General features: G+C 47.4%; 1 protein-coding gene across 1 annotated transcript in view; it reads left to right on the top strand.

Moving 5' to 3' along the window:
* The window catches only part of LOC139372236 (solute carrier family 15 member 1-like), a 68,272-nt gene extending 54,491 nt beyond the window's left edge, over positions 1 to 13,781 (top strand). The window contains exons 14-22 of the mRNA XM_071111997.1: positions 993 to 1,074; positions 2,778 to 2,897; positions 3,011 to 3,151; positions 6,123 to 6,169; positions 7,244 to 7,342; positions 7,433 to 7,550; positions 8,006 to 8,143; positions 8,311 to 8,418; positions 13,419 to 13,781. Of these exons, the coding sequence (XP_070968098.1) occupies positions 993 to 1,074; positions 2,778 to 2,897; positions 3,011 to 3,151; positions 6,123 to 6,169; positions 7,244 to 7,342; positions 7,433 to 7,550; positions 8,006 to 8,143; positions 8,311 to 8,418; positions 13,419 to 13,688 (1,123 nt within the window). The 3' untranslated portion in view covers positions 13,689 to 13,781. The remainder of the gene's footprint in view (positions 1 to 992; positions 1,075 to 2,777; positions 2,898 to 3,010; positions 3,152 to 6,122; positions 6,170 to 7,243; positions 7,343 to 7,432; positions 7,551 to 8,005; positions 8,144 to 8,310; positions 8,419 to 13,418) is intronic.
* Positions 13,782 to 13,982: the final 201 nt, after the last annotated feature.

The following is a 13,982-nucleotide window of genomic DNA, read 5'->3' as shown; positions in this document are numbered from 1 at the left end:
TTACATGGGCATCCAGCTCCAATACTCTCTGTAACAGACAAAAGGATATACAGAGGAGTAAATTTGGTCTGAAGTACTGGATGTAGTGTTGCATACATACCTCTACAAAGTCATGTCGCATATTCTTGCCTCCGTCAGAGTTTCTCTCAAATGGCACCTTGTAAAGTTGTTTCATCGTCACTCGGTGCCGTTGGAGGATGCGTTGTGTGGTCGACAGGCTGACAGCATTGATGTTGTTAAATATGGTGTCGTTCTTCAAGATATGCTCTCTTATCTCTCAAATCCTAATTGCATTTTTGGCCAAAACCATATTTATAATTGCAGTCTCTTGTACATCTGTAAACAAGCGTCCTCGTCCTCCATGATGTCTTTGCCTTTCCACTCTGTACAGAATTCAAACACAGTATGTGTTCAGCATAGGAACTGTAAACAATGTACAACAACATGTAGTACAGCCTGATAACCAACCTCATTCATTCAATGCAGTGCAGTAAATGGATGGCTTAGAGTTACAAATGTTTATGCAACACTATGCAGTCATACGTATTTTACAGTACATTACTGTAATGCTAAAATAGTCATTAGATAGTTGCATACCTGTTCTCATTTCTGAAGGTTCGCATTATGGACGCCACTGTAAATCGAAAAGATTTTGTGTGTAAGCAGTTGGAAAAAACTGTAACAGAGTCACACAGACTGGGCCTCGCGTTGTTGTGTGACCTGTGTGTGTGTCTGTGTCTGTGTGTGTGTGTGTGTGTGTGTGTGTGTGTGTGTGTTGTGTGTGTGTGTGTGTCTGTGTCTGGGTGTGTCTGTGTCTGGGTGTGTGTTATGTGTGTCTGTGTCTGTGTCTGTGTCTGTGTCTGTGTCTGGGTGTGTGTGTGTCTGTGTCTGTGTCTGTGTCTGTGTCTGTGTGTGTGTGTGTGTGTGTGTGTGTGTCTGTCTGTGTCTGTGTGTGTGTGTGTGTGTGTGTGTGTGTGTGTGTGTGTGTGTAGGCCTCTGAAGAGGATGACAGTAGGGATGCTGATTGCTGCGTTGGCTTTTGTAGCCGCTGCCCTGCTGCAGTTACAGATTGATGTGAGTATATATAGTATATATACACATATATACACATATATACACATACACACACACCTACACATAAAATAGTATATATACACATACACACACATACACCCCCCCACACACACATACACCCCCCACACACACATACACCCCCCCACACGCACATACACCCCCCCCCCCCACACATACACCCCCCCACACATACACCCCCCCACACACATACACCCCCCCACACACACATACACCCCCCCACACATACACCCCCCCACACACATACACCCCCCCACACACACATACACCACCCCACGCACACATACACCCCCCCCCACACACATACACCCCCCAAACACACATACACCCCCCCACACATACACCCCCCCACACACATACACCCCCCACACACACATACACCCCCCCACACACATACACCCCCCCCAAACACACATACACCCCCCCACACATACACCCCCCCACACATACACCCCCCCAAACACACATACACCCCCCCACACATACACCCCCCCAAACACACATACACCTCCCCCAAACACACATACACCCCCCCACACATACACCCCCCCAAACACACATACACCCCCCCCACACATACACCCCCACAAACACACATACACCCCCCCACACATACACCCCCCCAAACACACATACACCCCCCCACACATACACCCCCCCACACACATACACCCCCCCAAACACACATACAACCCCCCCACACATACACCCCCCCAAACACACATACACCTCCGCCAAACACACATACACCCCCCCACACATACACCCCCCCAAACACACATACTCCCCCCCACACATACACCCCCACAAACACACATACACCCCCCCACACATACACCCCCCCAAACACACATACACCCCCCCACACACATACACCCCCTCCAAACACACATACACCCCCCCACACACACATACACCCCCCCACACATACACCCCCCCACACACATACACCCCCCCACACACACATACACCACCCCACGCACACATACACCCCCCCCCCCACACATACACCCCCCAAACACACATACACCCCCCCACACATACACCCCCCCACACACATACACCCCCCACACACACATACACCCCCCCACACACATACACCCCCCCCAAACACACATACACCCCCCCCACACATACACCCCCCCAAACACACATACACCCCCCCACACATACACCCCCCCACACACATACACCCCCCCAAACACACATACAACCCCCCCACACATACACCCCCCCAAACACACATACACCTCCCCCAAACACACATACACCCCCCCACACATACACCCCCCCAAACACACATACACCCCCCCCACACATACACCCCCACAAACACACATACACCCCCCCACACATACACCCCCCCAAACACACATACACCCCCCCACACACATACACCCCCTCCAAACACACATACACCCCTCCACACATACATACACCCCAAACACACATACACCCCCCCCCCCCCCCCACACACACATACACCCCCTCCAAACACACATACACCCCCCCCCCACACATACATACACCCCCCACACACATACACCCCCCACAGATACACACCCCCCCCACACACACACACACACACATACACCCCCCCCCCCCCCCCCCCCACACACACACACACACAGTGAGAGAGCAGAAGAGAGTGACAGGGTAAGGGCACGTTTTAATTGTTCTTGCAGCAAACCCTTCCCAAGCTGCCCAAAGGTGTGGCAGGCCAGGTCAAGTTCCTGAATCTCAACCAGGCCCCGCTGACTGTTACTATTGATGGGACAGCTGATGTGTCTGTACCAGCTCACCAGGCAAGTCATTTAGCCTCTACTTTCATGTCAAGTGGTGCTCAAAAACTATTATTGTCTGTCATTGAAGACACATTCTGATCCCTGTTTCCCTTGATCCTCCCTGCTTCCTTCAGGTGAATACTGGGGGCTACTTGACGTTTGACAAACCAGTCAGAGTGGTGTTCAACAAGAACACGTCAGCGGGGACGGATCTGCCCTTAATGTCCCAGACCCGACGCACAGCCCTGGTTTCTCCAACCCTGGATATGAACCTGGTGAGGTTGACACAATATGTACTTATCCTAACGTCTGATGAAATGACTCTACAGAACAAAGCTTGGTCCATAGTCATAGGATCTACCATTCTAGTCTTGGTCTGTTGATCTACCATTCTAGTCTTGATCTGTTGATCTACCATTCTAGTCTCAGTCCAAGACTCACTCTAGTCTGTTGTTGATATCAGTCTCTCAGCAACTATGTCTGTTGTTGATATCAGTCTCTCAGCCACTATGTCTGTTGTTGATATCAGTCTCTCAGCCACTATGTCTGTTGTTGATATCAGTCTCTCAGCCACTATGTCTGTTGTTGATATCAGTCTCTCAGCCACTATGTCTGTTGTTGATATCAGTCTCTCAGCCACTATGTCTGTTGTTGATATCAGTCTCTCAGCCACTATGTCTGTTGTTGATAGTCTCTCAGCCACTATGTCTGTTGTTGATATCAGTCTCTCAGCCACTATGTCTGTTGTTGATAGTCTCTCAGCCACTATGTCTGTTGTTGATATTATTTCACAATTCCTGACATTTAATCCTAGTAAAAATTCCCTGTTTTAGGTCAGTTAGGATCACCACTTTATTTTAAGAATGTGAAATGCCAGAATAATAGTAGAGAGAATGATTTATTTGAGCTTTTATTTTTTTCATCACATTCCCAGTGGGTCAGAAAATTACATAGACTCAATTAGTAGTTGGTAGCATTGCCTTTAAATTGTTTAACTTGGGTCAAACGTTTCGGGTAGCCTTCCACAAGCTTCCCACAATAAGATGGGTGAATTTTGGCCCATTCCTCCTGACAGAGCTGGTGTAACTGAGTCAGGTTTCTAGGCCTCCTGACAGAGCTGGTGTAACTGAGTCAGGTTTGTAAGCCTCTTTGCTCGCACACGCTTTTTCAGTTCTGCCCACACATTTTCTATAGGATTGAGGTCAGGGCTGATTTATTTAGATTTTCCCATGATGTCAAGCAAAGAGGCAAGGCCTTGAAATATATCCACAGGTACACCTCCAATTGACTCAAATGATGTCAATTAGCCTATCAGAAACTTCTAAAGCCATGACACCATTTTCTGGAATTGTCTAAGCTGTTTAAAGGCACAGTCAACTTAGAGTAACTTAGTGCCAAAACTGTAGTTTGTTAACAAGAAATTAGTGGAGTGGTTGAAAAACTAGTTTTAATGACTCAAACCTGAGTGTATTTAAACTTCTGACTTCAACTGTATGTTGTTGATATCAGCCACTATATCTGTTGTTGATATCAGCACACTATATCTGTTGTTGATATCAGCCACTATATCTGTTGTTGATATCAGCCACTATATAAGTTGTTGATATCAGCCACTATGTCTGTTGTTGAAATCAATCTATCAGTCAAGATGTCTGTTGTTGATATGTCTATCGGCCACTATATCTGTTGTTGACCTTGTCTGTTGATGATGTCAGTCTATCAGCTACTCTATCTGTTGTTGATATCAGCCACTAGGCCTCTTGTTAATATCAGTCTGTCAGCCACTATATCTGTTGTTGATATCAGCCACTATATCTGTTGTTGATATCAGTCTATAAGCGACCTTGTCTGTTGATGATGTCAGTCTATCAGCTACTCTATCTGTTGTTGATATCAGCCACTAAATCAAATCAAATCAAATTTTATTTGTCACATACACATGGTTAGCAGATGTTAATGCGAGTGTAGCGAAATGCTTGGCCTAGGCCTCTTGTTAATATCAGTCTGTCAGCCACTATGTCTGTTGTTGATATCAGCCACTATATCTGTTGTTGATATCAGCCACTATATATGTTGTTGATATCAGCCACTATGTCTGTTGTTGATATCAGCCACTATGTCTGTTGTTGATATCAGCCACTATGTCTGTTGTTGATATCAGCCACTATGTCTGTTGTTGATATCAGCCACTATGTCTGTTGTTGATATCAGCCACTATGTCTGTTGTTGAAATCAGCCACTATGTCTGTTGTTGATATCAGCCACTATATCTGTTGTTGATATCAGCCACTATGTCTGTTGTTGAAATCAGCCACTATGTCTGTTGTTGATATCAGCCACTATGTCTGTTGTTGATATCAGCCACTATATCTGTTGTTGATATCAGCCACTATGTCTGTTGTTGATATCAGCCACTATGTCTGTTGTTGAAATCAGTCTATCAGTCAAGATGTCTGTTGTTGATATGTGTATCAGCCACTATATCTGTTGTTGATATCAGTGTATCAGCGACCTTGTCTGTTGAGGATGTCAGTCTATCAGCCACTATATCTGTTGTTGATATCAGCCACTATGTCTGTTGTTGATATCAGCCACTATATCTGTTGTTGATATCAGCCACTATGTCTGTTGTTGATATCAGCCACTATATCTGTTGTTGATATCAGCCACTATGTCTGTTGAGGATGTCAGTCTATCAGCCACTATATCTGTTGTTTATATCAGCCACTATATCTGTTGTTGATATCAGCCACTATGTCTGTTGTTGATATCAGCCACTATATCTGTTGTTGATATCAGCCACTATGTCTGTTGTTGATATCAGCCACTATATATGTTGTTGAAATCAGCCACTATATCTGTTGTTGATATCAGCCACTATGTCTGTTGTTGATATCAGCCACTATGTCTGTTGTTGATATCAGCCACTATGTCTGTTGTTGATATCAGCCACTATGTCTGTTGTTGATATCAGTCTATCAGCCACTATATCTGTTGTTGATATCAGTCTATCAGCCACTATATCTGCTGTTGATATCAGTCTATCAGCCACTATGTCTGTTGTTGATATCAGCCACTATGTCTGTTGTTGATATCAGCCACTATGTCTGTTGTTGATATCAGTCTATCAGCCACTATATCTGCTGTTGATATCAGTCTATCAGCCACTATGTCTGTTGTTTTTATCAGTCAGCCACTATGGAATGTAACATCCCCTCCTGTTTCTCTCTCGTCTGCTCTGTCCAGGTTTACGACTTGAGCAAGAAGCCCGATGACGGCATGAACGCCATCAGGTCAGTTACAACAGTCCCATTAGTGGTTCGGGTCCGAACCCTGAGTGTTACCAACAGTCCCGTTAGTGGTTAGGGTCAGGACCCTGAGTGTTACCAACAGTCCCGTTAGTGGTTAGGGTCAGGACCCTGAGTGTTACCAACAGTCCTGTTTGTGGTTAGGGTCAGGACCCTGAGTGTTACCAACAGTCCCAAAAGTGGTTAGGGTCAGGACCCTGAGTGTTACCAACAGTCCCGTTAGTGGTTAGGGTCAGGACCCTGAGTGTTACCAACAGTCCCATTAGTGGTTAGGGTCAGGACCCTGAGTGTTACCAACAGTCCCGTTAGTGGTTAGGGTCAGGACCCTGAGTGTTACCAACAGTCCCATTAGTGGTTAGGGTCAGGACCCTGAGTGTTACCAACAGTCCCGTTAGGGTCAGGACCCTGAGTGTTACCAACAGTCCTGTTAGTGGTTAGGGTCAGGACCCTGAGTGTTACCAACAGTCCTGTTAGTGGTTAGGGTCAGGACCCTGAGTGTTACCAACAGTCCTGTTAGTGGTTAGGGTCAGGACCCTGAGTGTTGCCAACAGTCCGTTAGGGTCATGACCCTGAGTGTTACCAACAGTCCCGTTAGTGGTTAGGGTCAGGACCCTGAGTGTTACCAACAGTCCTGTTAGTGGTTAGGGTCAGGACCCTGAGTGTTACCAACAGTCCCAAAAGTGGTTAGGGTCAGGACCCTGAGTGTTACCAACAGTCCTGTTAGTGGTTAGGGTCAGGACCCTGAGTGTTACCAACAGTCCTGTTAGTGGTTAGGGTCAGGACCCTGAGTGTTACCAACAGTCCTGTTAGTGGTTAGGGTCAGGACCCTGAGTGTTGCCAACAGTCCGTTAAGGTCATGACCCTGAGTGTTACCAACAGTCCCGTTAGTGGTTAGGGTCAGGACCCTGAGTGTTACCAACAGTCCTGTTAGTGGTTAGGGTCAGGACCCTGAGTGTTACCAACAGTCCTGTTAGTGGTTAGGGTCTGGGTTCTGAACTGATCAATGAGTTATCCATCTAAAGTGTTGCTGACCTGTTGTTTTGCTCTTTCATACCGTAGATTTGTGAATGGTTTGGGCAGTCCGTTGAACGTTACGTTGGGAGTCGGTGACATCGCTCCTCTGTCTGTCTCCAACTACAGTCTGGTTCCACAGGGAAAGTGAGTGGCTTTTTGCTTCATATCAACACACATTCATACCGTATGGGGGGGGACAAGGAGAGAGATCTGATTGGCTGTTGTGTGTCTCAGGGCGGAGTTTACCATCATGAACAGTGGTGGTGCATCGTGTCTGTACTCTAAAGAGCTGGGCTTTGGCAGCGCCTTCACCCTCGTCATACCATCCACATTCAACATTGGAATCCCTGATGTAAGTCCTCTATCCTATAACCCCTGATACCTAACCCTCAACCAAACTAGCAATGTGCTCTGTCTGATTGTGTTGTGAAGGCCCATGTCGGGCTGTTTACCAGGGTTTTACAGCATGTTTGCTGTGTCTGATTGTGTGGTGAAGGCCCATGTTGGGTTGTTTACCAGGGTTTTACAGCATGTTTTCTGTTTGCTGTGTCTGATTGTGTGGTGAAGGCCCATGTTGGGCTGTTTACCAGGGTTTTACAGCATGTTTTCTGTTTGCTGTGTCTGATTGTGTTGTGAAGGCCCATGTTGGGCTGTTTACCAGGGTTTTACAGCATGTTTGCTGTGTCTGATTGTGTGGTGAAGGCCCATGTTGGGTTGTTTACCAGGGTTTTACAGCATGTTTTTCTGTTGTTTCCTGTGTATTCTTTTTGTAGTAATAGTGTGTCATGTGTTGATTACTGTGTCCAGTGTTGGCAGGCCATCCAGGTGGTAGAAGACATCAAGCCCAACACCATCCACATGGGCTGGCAGATCCCTCAGTACTTCCTCATGACAGCAGGAGAGGTGGTGTTCTCTGTGACTGGCCTGGAGTTCTCCTACTCGCAGGTAGGGGGCGCCACTGTCCTCTATCACCCGTCACACTAGCCTTGATCTCTAGTGGCTCTCTTCTCTGTCATCCAAACACAACTCAACTCCGACCTGTTACTGTGTCAATTAACTTTCAATTATCATCTCAACCCAAAACCTAATGCACACCTCTTCTTGCTCTGCAGGCACCTAGCAACATGAAGTCAGTGCTGCAGGCTGGTTGGCTGTTCACCGTCGCTGTGGGAAACATCATAGTGCTGATTGTTGCCGAGGCAGCACAGCTCCCAGATCAGGTTACTACAGATCTTCTAACCTCTAGAACCCTATAAAACCCTCTAAACAATACTGACCACTGTACTGAGGTCAGATTGGGCCTAAGTTCATTGAAATCTAAACCTTGTTGTCTGTGTGTTCCAGGGGGCAGAGTAGTGATATTAACCCCTGTGTGTCTGTGTGTTCCAGGGGGTAGAGTAGTGATATTAACCCCTGTGTGTTCCAGGGGGCAGAGTAGTGATATTAACCCCTGTGTGTTCCAAGGGGCAGAGTAGTGATATTAACCCCTGTGTGTTCCAGGGGGCAGAGTAGTGATATTAACCCCTGTGTGTTCCAGGGGGCAGAGTAGTGATATTAACCCCTGTGTGTTCCAGGGGGCAGAGTAGTGATATTAACCCCTGTGTGTTCCAGGGGGCAGAGTAGTGATATTAACCCCTGTGTGTTCCAGGGGGCAGAGTAGTGATATTAACCCCTGTGTGTTCCAGGGGGCAGAGTAGTGATATTAACCCCTGTGTGTTCCAGGGGGTAGAGTAGTGATATTAACCCCTATGTGTTCCAGGGGGCAGAGTAGTGATATTAACCCCTGTGTGTTCCAGGGGGCAGAGTAGTGATATTAACCCCTGTGTGTCTGTGTGTTCCAGGGGGCAGAGTAGTGATATTAACCCCTGTGTGTTCCAGGGGGTAGAGTAGTGATATTAACCCCTGTGTGTCTGTGTGTTCCAGGGGGCAGAGTAGTGATATTAACCCCTGTGTGTTCCAGGGGGCAGATTAGTGATATTAACCCTTGTGTGTTCCAGGGGGCAGAGTAGTGATATTAACCCCTGTGTGTCTGTGTGTTCCAGGGGGTAGAGTAGTGATATTAACCCCTGTGTGTTCCAGGGGGCAGAGTAGTGATATTAACCCCTGTGTGTTCCAGGGGGTAGAGTAGTGATATTAACCCCTGTGTGTTCCAGGGGGCAGAGTAGTGATATTAACCCCTGTGTGTTCCAGGGGGCAGAGTAGTGATATTAACCCCTGTGTGTCTGTGTGTTCCAGGGGGCAGAGTAGTGATATTAATCCCTATTTGTTCCAGGGGGCAGAGTAGTGAAATTAACCCCTGTGTGTTCCAGGGGGTAGAGTAGTGATATTAACCCCTGTGTGTTCCAGGGGCCAGAGTAGTGATATTAACCCCTGTGTGTCTGTGTGTTCCAGGGGGTAGAGTAGTGATATTAACTCCTGTGTGTCTGTGTGTTCCAGGGGGCAGAGTAGTGATATTAACCCCTGTGTGTTCCAGGGGGCAGAGTAGTGATATTAACCCCTGTGTGTTCCAGGGGGCAGAGTAGTGATATTAACCCCTGTGTGTTCCAGGGGGTAGAGTAGTGATATTAACTCCTGTGTGTCTGTGTGTTCCAGGGGGCAGAGTAGTGATATTAACCCCTGTGTGTCCTTGTGTTCCAGGGGTAGAGTAGTGATATTAACCCCTGTGTGTTCCAGGGGGCAGAGTAGTGATATTAACCCCTGTGTGTTCCAGGGGGCAGAGTAGTGATATTAACCCCTGTGTGTTCCAGGGGGCAGAGTAGTGATATTAACCCCTGTGTGTTCCAGGGGGTAGAGTAGTGATATTAACCCCTGTGTGTTCCAGGGGGCAGAGTAGTGATATTAACCCCTGTGTGTTAAAGGGGGCAGACTAGTGATATTAACCCCTGTGTGTTCCAAATCAAATCAAATCAAATTTTATTTGTCACATACACATGGTTAGCAGATGTTAATGCGAGTGTAGCGAAATGCTTGTGCTTCTAGTTCCGACAATGCAGTAATAACCAACAAGTAATCTAACTAACAATTCCAAAACTACTGTCTTGTACACAGTGTAAGGGGATAAAGAATATGTACATAAGGATATATGAATGAGTGATGGTACAGAGCAGCATAGGCAAGATACAGTAGATGGTATCGAGTACAGTATGTACAAATGAGATGAGTATGTAAACAAAGTGGCATAGTTTAAAGTGGCTAGTGATACATGTATTACATAAGGAGACAGTCGATGATATAGAGTACAGTATATACGTATGCATATGAGATGAATAATGTAGGGTAAGTAACATTATATAAGGTAGCATTGTTTAAAGTGGCTAGTGATATATTTACATAATTTCCCATCAATTCCCATTATTAAAGTGGCTGGAGTTGTGTCAGTGTGTTGGCAGCAGCCACTCAGTGTTAGTGGTGGCTGTTTAACAGTCTGATGGCCTTGAGATAGAAGCTGTTTTTCAGTCTCTCGGTCCCAGCTTTGATGCACCTGTACTGACCTCGCCTTCTGGATGATAGCGGGGTGAACAGGCAGTGGCTCGGGTGGTTGATGTCCTTGATGATCTTTATGGCCTTCCTGTGACATCGGGTGGTGTAGGTGTCCTGGAGGGCAGGTAGTTTGCCCCCGGTGATGCGTTGTGCAGACCTCACTACCCTCTGGAGAGCCTTACGGTTGAGGGCGGTGCAGTTGCCATACCAGGCGGTGATACAGCCCGCCAGGATGCTCTCGATTGTGCATCTGTAGAAGTTTGTGAGTGCTTTTGGTGACAAGCCGAATTTCTTCAGCCTCCTGAGGTTGAAGAGGCGCTGCTGCGCCTTCTTCACGATGCTGTCTGTGTGAGTGGACCAATTCAGTTTGTCTGTGATGTGTATGCCGAGGAACTTAAAACTTGCTACCCTCTCCACTACTGTTCCATCGATGTGGATAGGGGGGTGTTCCCTCTGCTGTTTCCTGAAGTCCACAATAATCTCCTTAGTTTTGTTGACGTTGAGTGTGAGGTTATTTTCCTGACACCACACTCCGAGGGCCCTCACCTCCTCCCTGTAGGCCGTCTCGTCGTTGTTGGTAATCAAGCCTACCACTGTTGTGTCGTCCGCAAACTTGATGATTGAGTTGGAGGCGTGCGTGGCCACGCAGTCGTGGGTGAACAGGGAGTACAGGAGAGGGCTCAGAACGCACCCTTGTGGGGCCCCAGTGTTGAGGATCAGCGGGGAGGAGATGTTGTTGCCTACCCTCACCACCTGGGGGCGGCCCGTCAGGAAGTCCAGTACCCAGTTGCACAGGGCGGGGTCGAGACCCAGGGTCTCGAGCTTGATGACGAGCTTGGAGCGTACTATGGTGTTGAATGCCGAGCTGTAGTCGATGAACAGCATTCTCACATAGGTATTCCTCTTGTCCAGATGGGTTAGGGCAGTGTGCAGTGGGGGTAGAGTAGTGATATTAACCCCTGTGTGTTCCAGGGGGTAGAGTAGTGATATTAACCCCTGTGTGTTCCAGGGGGCAGAGTAGTGATATTAACCCCTGTGTGTTCCAGGGGGCAGAGTAGTGATATTAACCCCTGTGTGTTCCAGGGGGCAGAGTAGTGATATTAACCCCTGTGTGTTCCAGGGGGCAGAGTAGTGATATTAACCCCTGTGTGTTCCAGGGGGCAGAGTAGTGATATTAACCCCTGTGTGTTCCAGGGGGCAGAGTAGTGATATTAACCCCTGTGTGTTCCAGGGGGCAGAGTAGTGATATTATCCCCTGTGTGTTCCAGGGGGCAGAGTAGTGATATTATCCCCTGTGTGTTCCAGGGGGCAGAGTAGTGATATTAACCCCTGTGTGTTCCAGGGGGCAGAGTAGTGATATTAACCCCTGTGTGTCTGTGTGTTCCAGGGGGTAGAGTAGTGATATTAACCCCTGTGTGTTCCAGGGGGTAGAGTAGTGATATTAACCCGTGTGTTCCAGGGGGTAGAGTAGTGATATTAACCCCTGTGTGTTCCAGGGGGCAGAGTAGTGATATTAACCCCTGTGTGGCTGTGTGTTCCAGGGGGCAGAGTAGTGATATTAACCCCTGTGTGTCTGTGTGTTCCAGGGGGTACAGCAGTGATATTAAACTCTGTGTGTTCCAGGAGGTAGAGTAGTGATATTAACCCCTGTGTGTCTGTGTGTTCCAGGGGGCAGAGTAGTGATATTAACCCCTGTGTGTTCCAGGGGGGAAGAGTAGTGATATTAACCCCTGTGTGTTCCAGGGGGCAGAGTAGTGATATTAACCCCTGTGTGTTCCAGGGGGCAGAGTAGTGATATTAACCCCTGTGTGTCTGTGTGTTCCAGGGGGAAGAGTAGTGATATTAACCCCTGTGTGTTCCAGGGAGTATAGTAGTGATATTAACCCCTGTGTGTTCCAGGGGGCAGAGTAGTGATATTAACCCCTGTGTGGCTGTGTGTTCCAGGGGGCAGAGTAGTGATATTAACCCCTGTGTGTCTGTGTGTTCCAGGGGGTAGAGTAGTGATATTAACCCCTGTGTGTTCCAGGGGGTAGAGTAGTGATATTAACCCCTGTGTGTTCCAGGGGGCAGAGTAGTGATATTAACCCCTGTGTGTTCCAGGGGGCAGAGTAGTGATATTAACCCCTGTGTGTTCCAGGGGGCAGAGTAGTGATATTAACCCCTGTGTGTTCCAGGGGGTAGAGTAGTGATATTAACCCCTGTGTGTTCCAGGGGGTAGAGTAGTGATATTAACCCCTGTGTGTTCCAGGGGGTAGAGTAGTGATATTAACCCCTGTGTGTCTGTGTGTTCCAGTGGGCAGAATAGTGATATTAACCCCTGTGTGTTCCAGGGGGCAGAGTAATGATATTAACCCCTGTGTGTTCCAGGGGGAAGAGTAGTGATATTAACCCCAGTGTGTATGTTTGTTCCAGGTGGCAGAGTAGTGATATTAACCCCTGTGTGTCTTTGGGTTCTAGGGGGCAGAGTAGTGATATTAACCCATGTGTGTTCCAGGTGGCAGAGTAGTGATATTAACCCCTGTGTGTCTTTGGGTTCTAGGGGGCAGAGTAGTGATATTAACCCCTGTGTGTTACATGGGGCAGAGTAATAATATTAACCCCTGTGTGTTCCAGGGGGTAGAGTAGTGATATTAACCCCGGTGTGTCTGTGTGTTCCAGGGGGCAGAGTAGTGATATTAACCCCTGTGTGTTCCAGGGGGCAGAGTAGTGATATTAACCCCTGTGTGTCTGTGTGTTCCAGTGGGCAGAATACATCTTGTTTGCCTCTCTCCTTGCGGTGGTGTGTATTGTGTTCGCCGTCATGTCCTACTTCTACACCTACACTGACCCAGCGGAGATCGAGGCCCAGTTCAGCCAGCCGGAACACGAGCCGGAGGAGAAGAAGAGAGATCGGGTTGAGATGGAGAGAAAGGACTCAGACTGCAGCAAGAGCAGCAAGGGTTCTGACAAGAAGAAGAGGGATTCTGTTGTTGAGCAGCATAACCAAGACGTCAAACAGAGCAAGATGTAAAACTCCCCATTCACACCACTTCCTCCTCCTGAACCAATCAGAACAGGTCTCAGGGAGAGAACCATTGGAACTTAATCTTATGAACATCAATCCTTCGATACAGCTTTATGGGTAAATTTTGACTTTGATATATTGTAAATCATTTTTTACAACAATTTATTTTGCACCATGTAGCAAAAGCAACATTATGAATGTATTTTTGCTCATCATAATTTATTCAAAAGAGGACATACTGTATGAATGACCATTCCTATTCATTTCCCAGTACAGTGTTTTGTGTACTGGATATGTAGT

Source organism: Oncorhynchus clarkii, chromosome 18 (genome assembly GCF_045791955.1).
Source record: "Oncorhynchus clarkii lewisi isolate Uvic-CL-2024 chromosome 18, UVic_Ocla_1.0, whole genome shotgun sequence".
In the NCBI taxonomy this organism is placed as follows: Eukaryota; Metazoa; Chordata; class Actinopteri; order Salmoniformes; family Salmonidae; genus Oncorhynchus; species Oncorhynchus clarkii.
The sequence above is the reverse complement of the archived record's forward strand: the minus strand, read 5'-3'. Positions and strand labels throughout refer to the sequence as shown.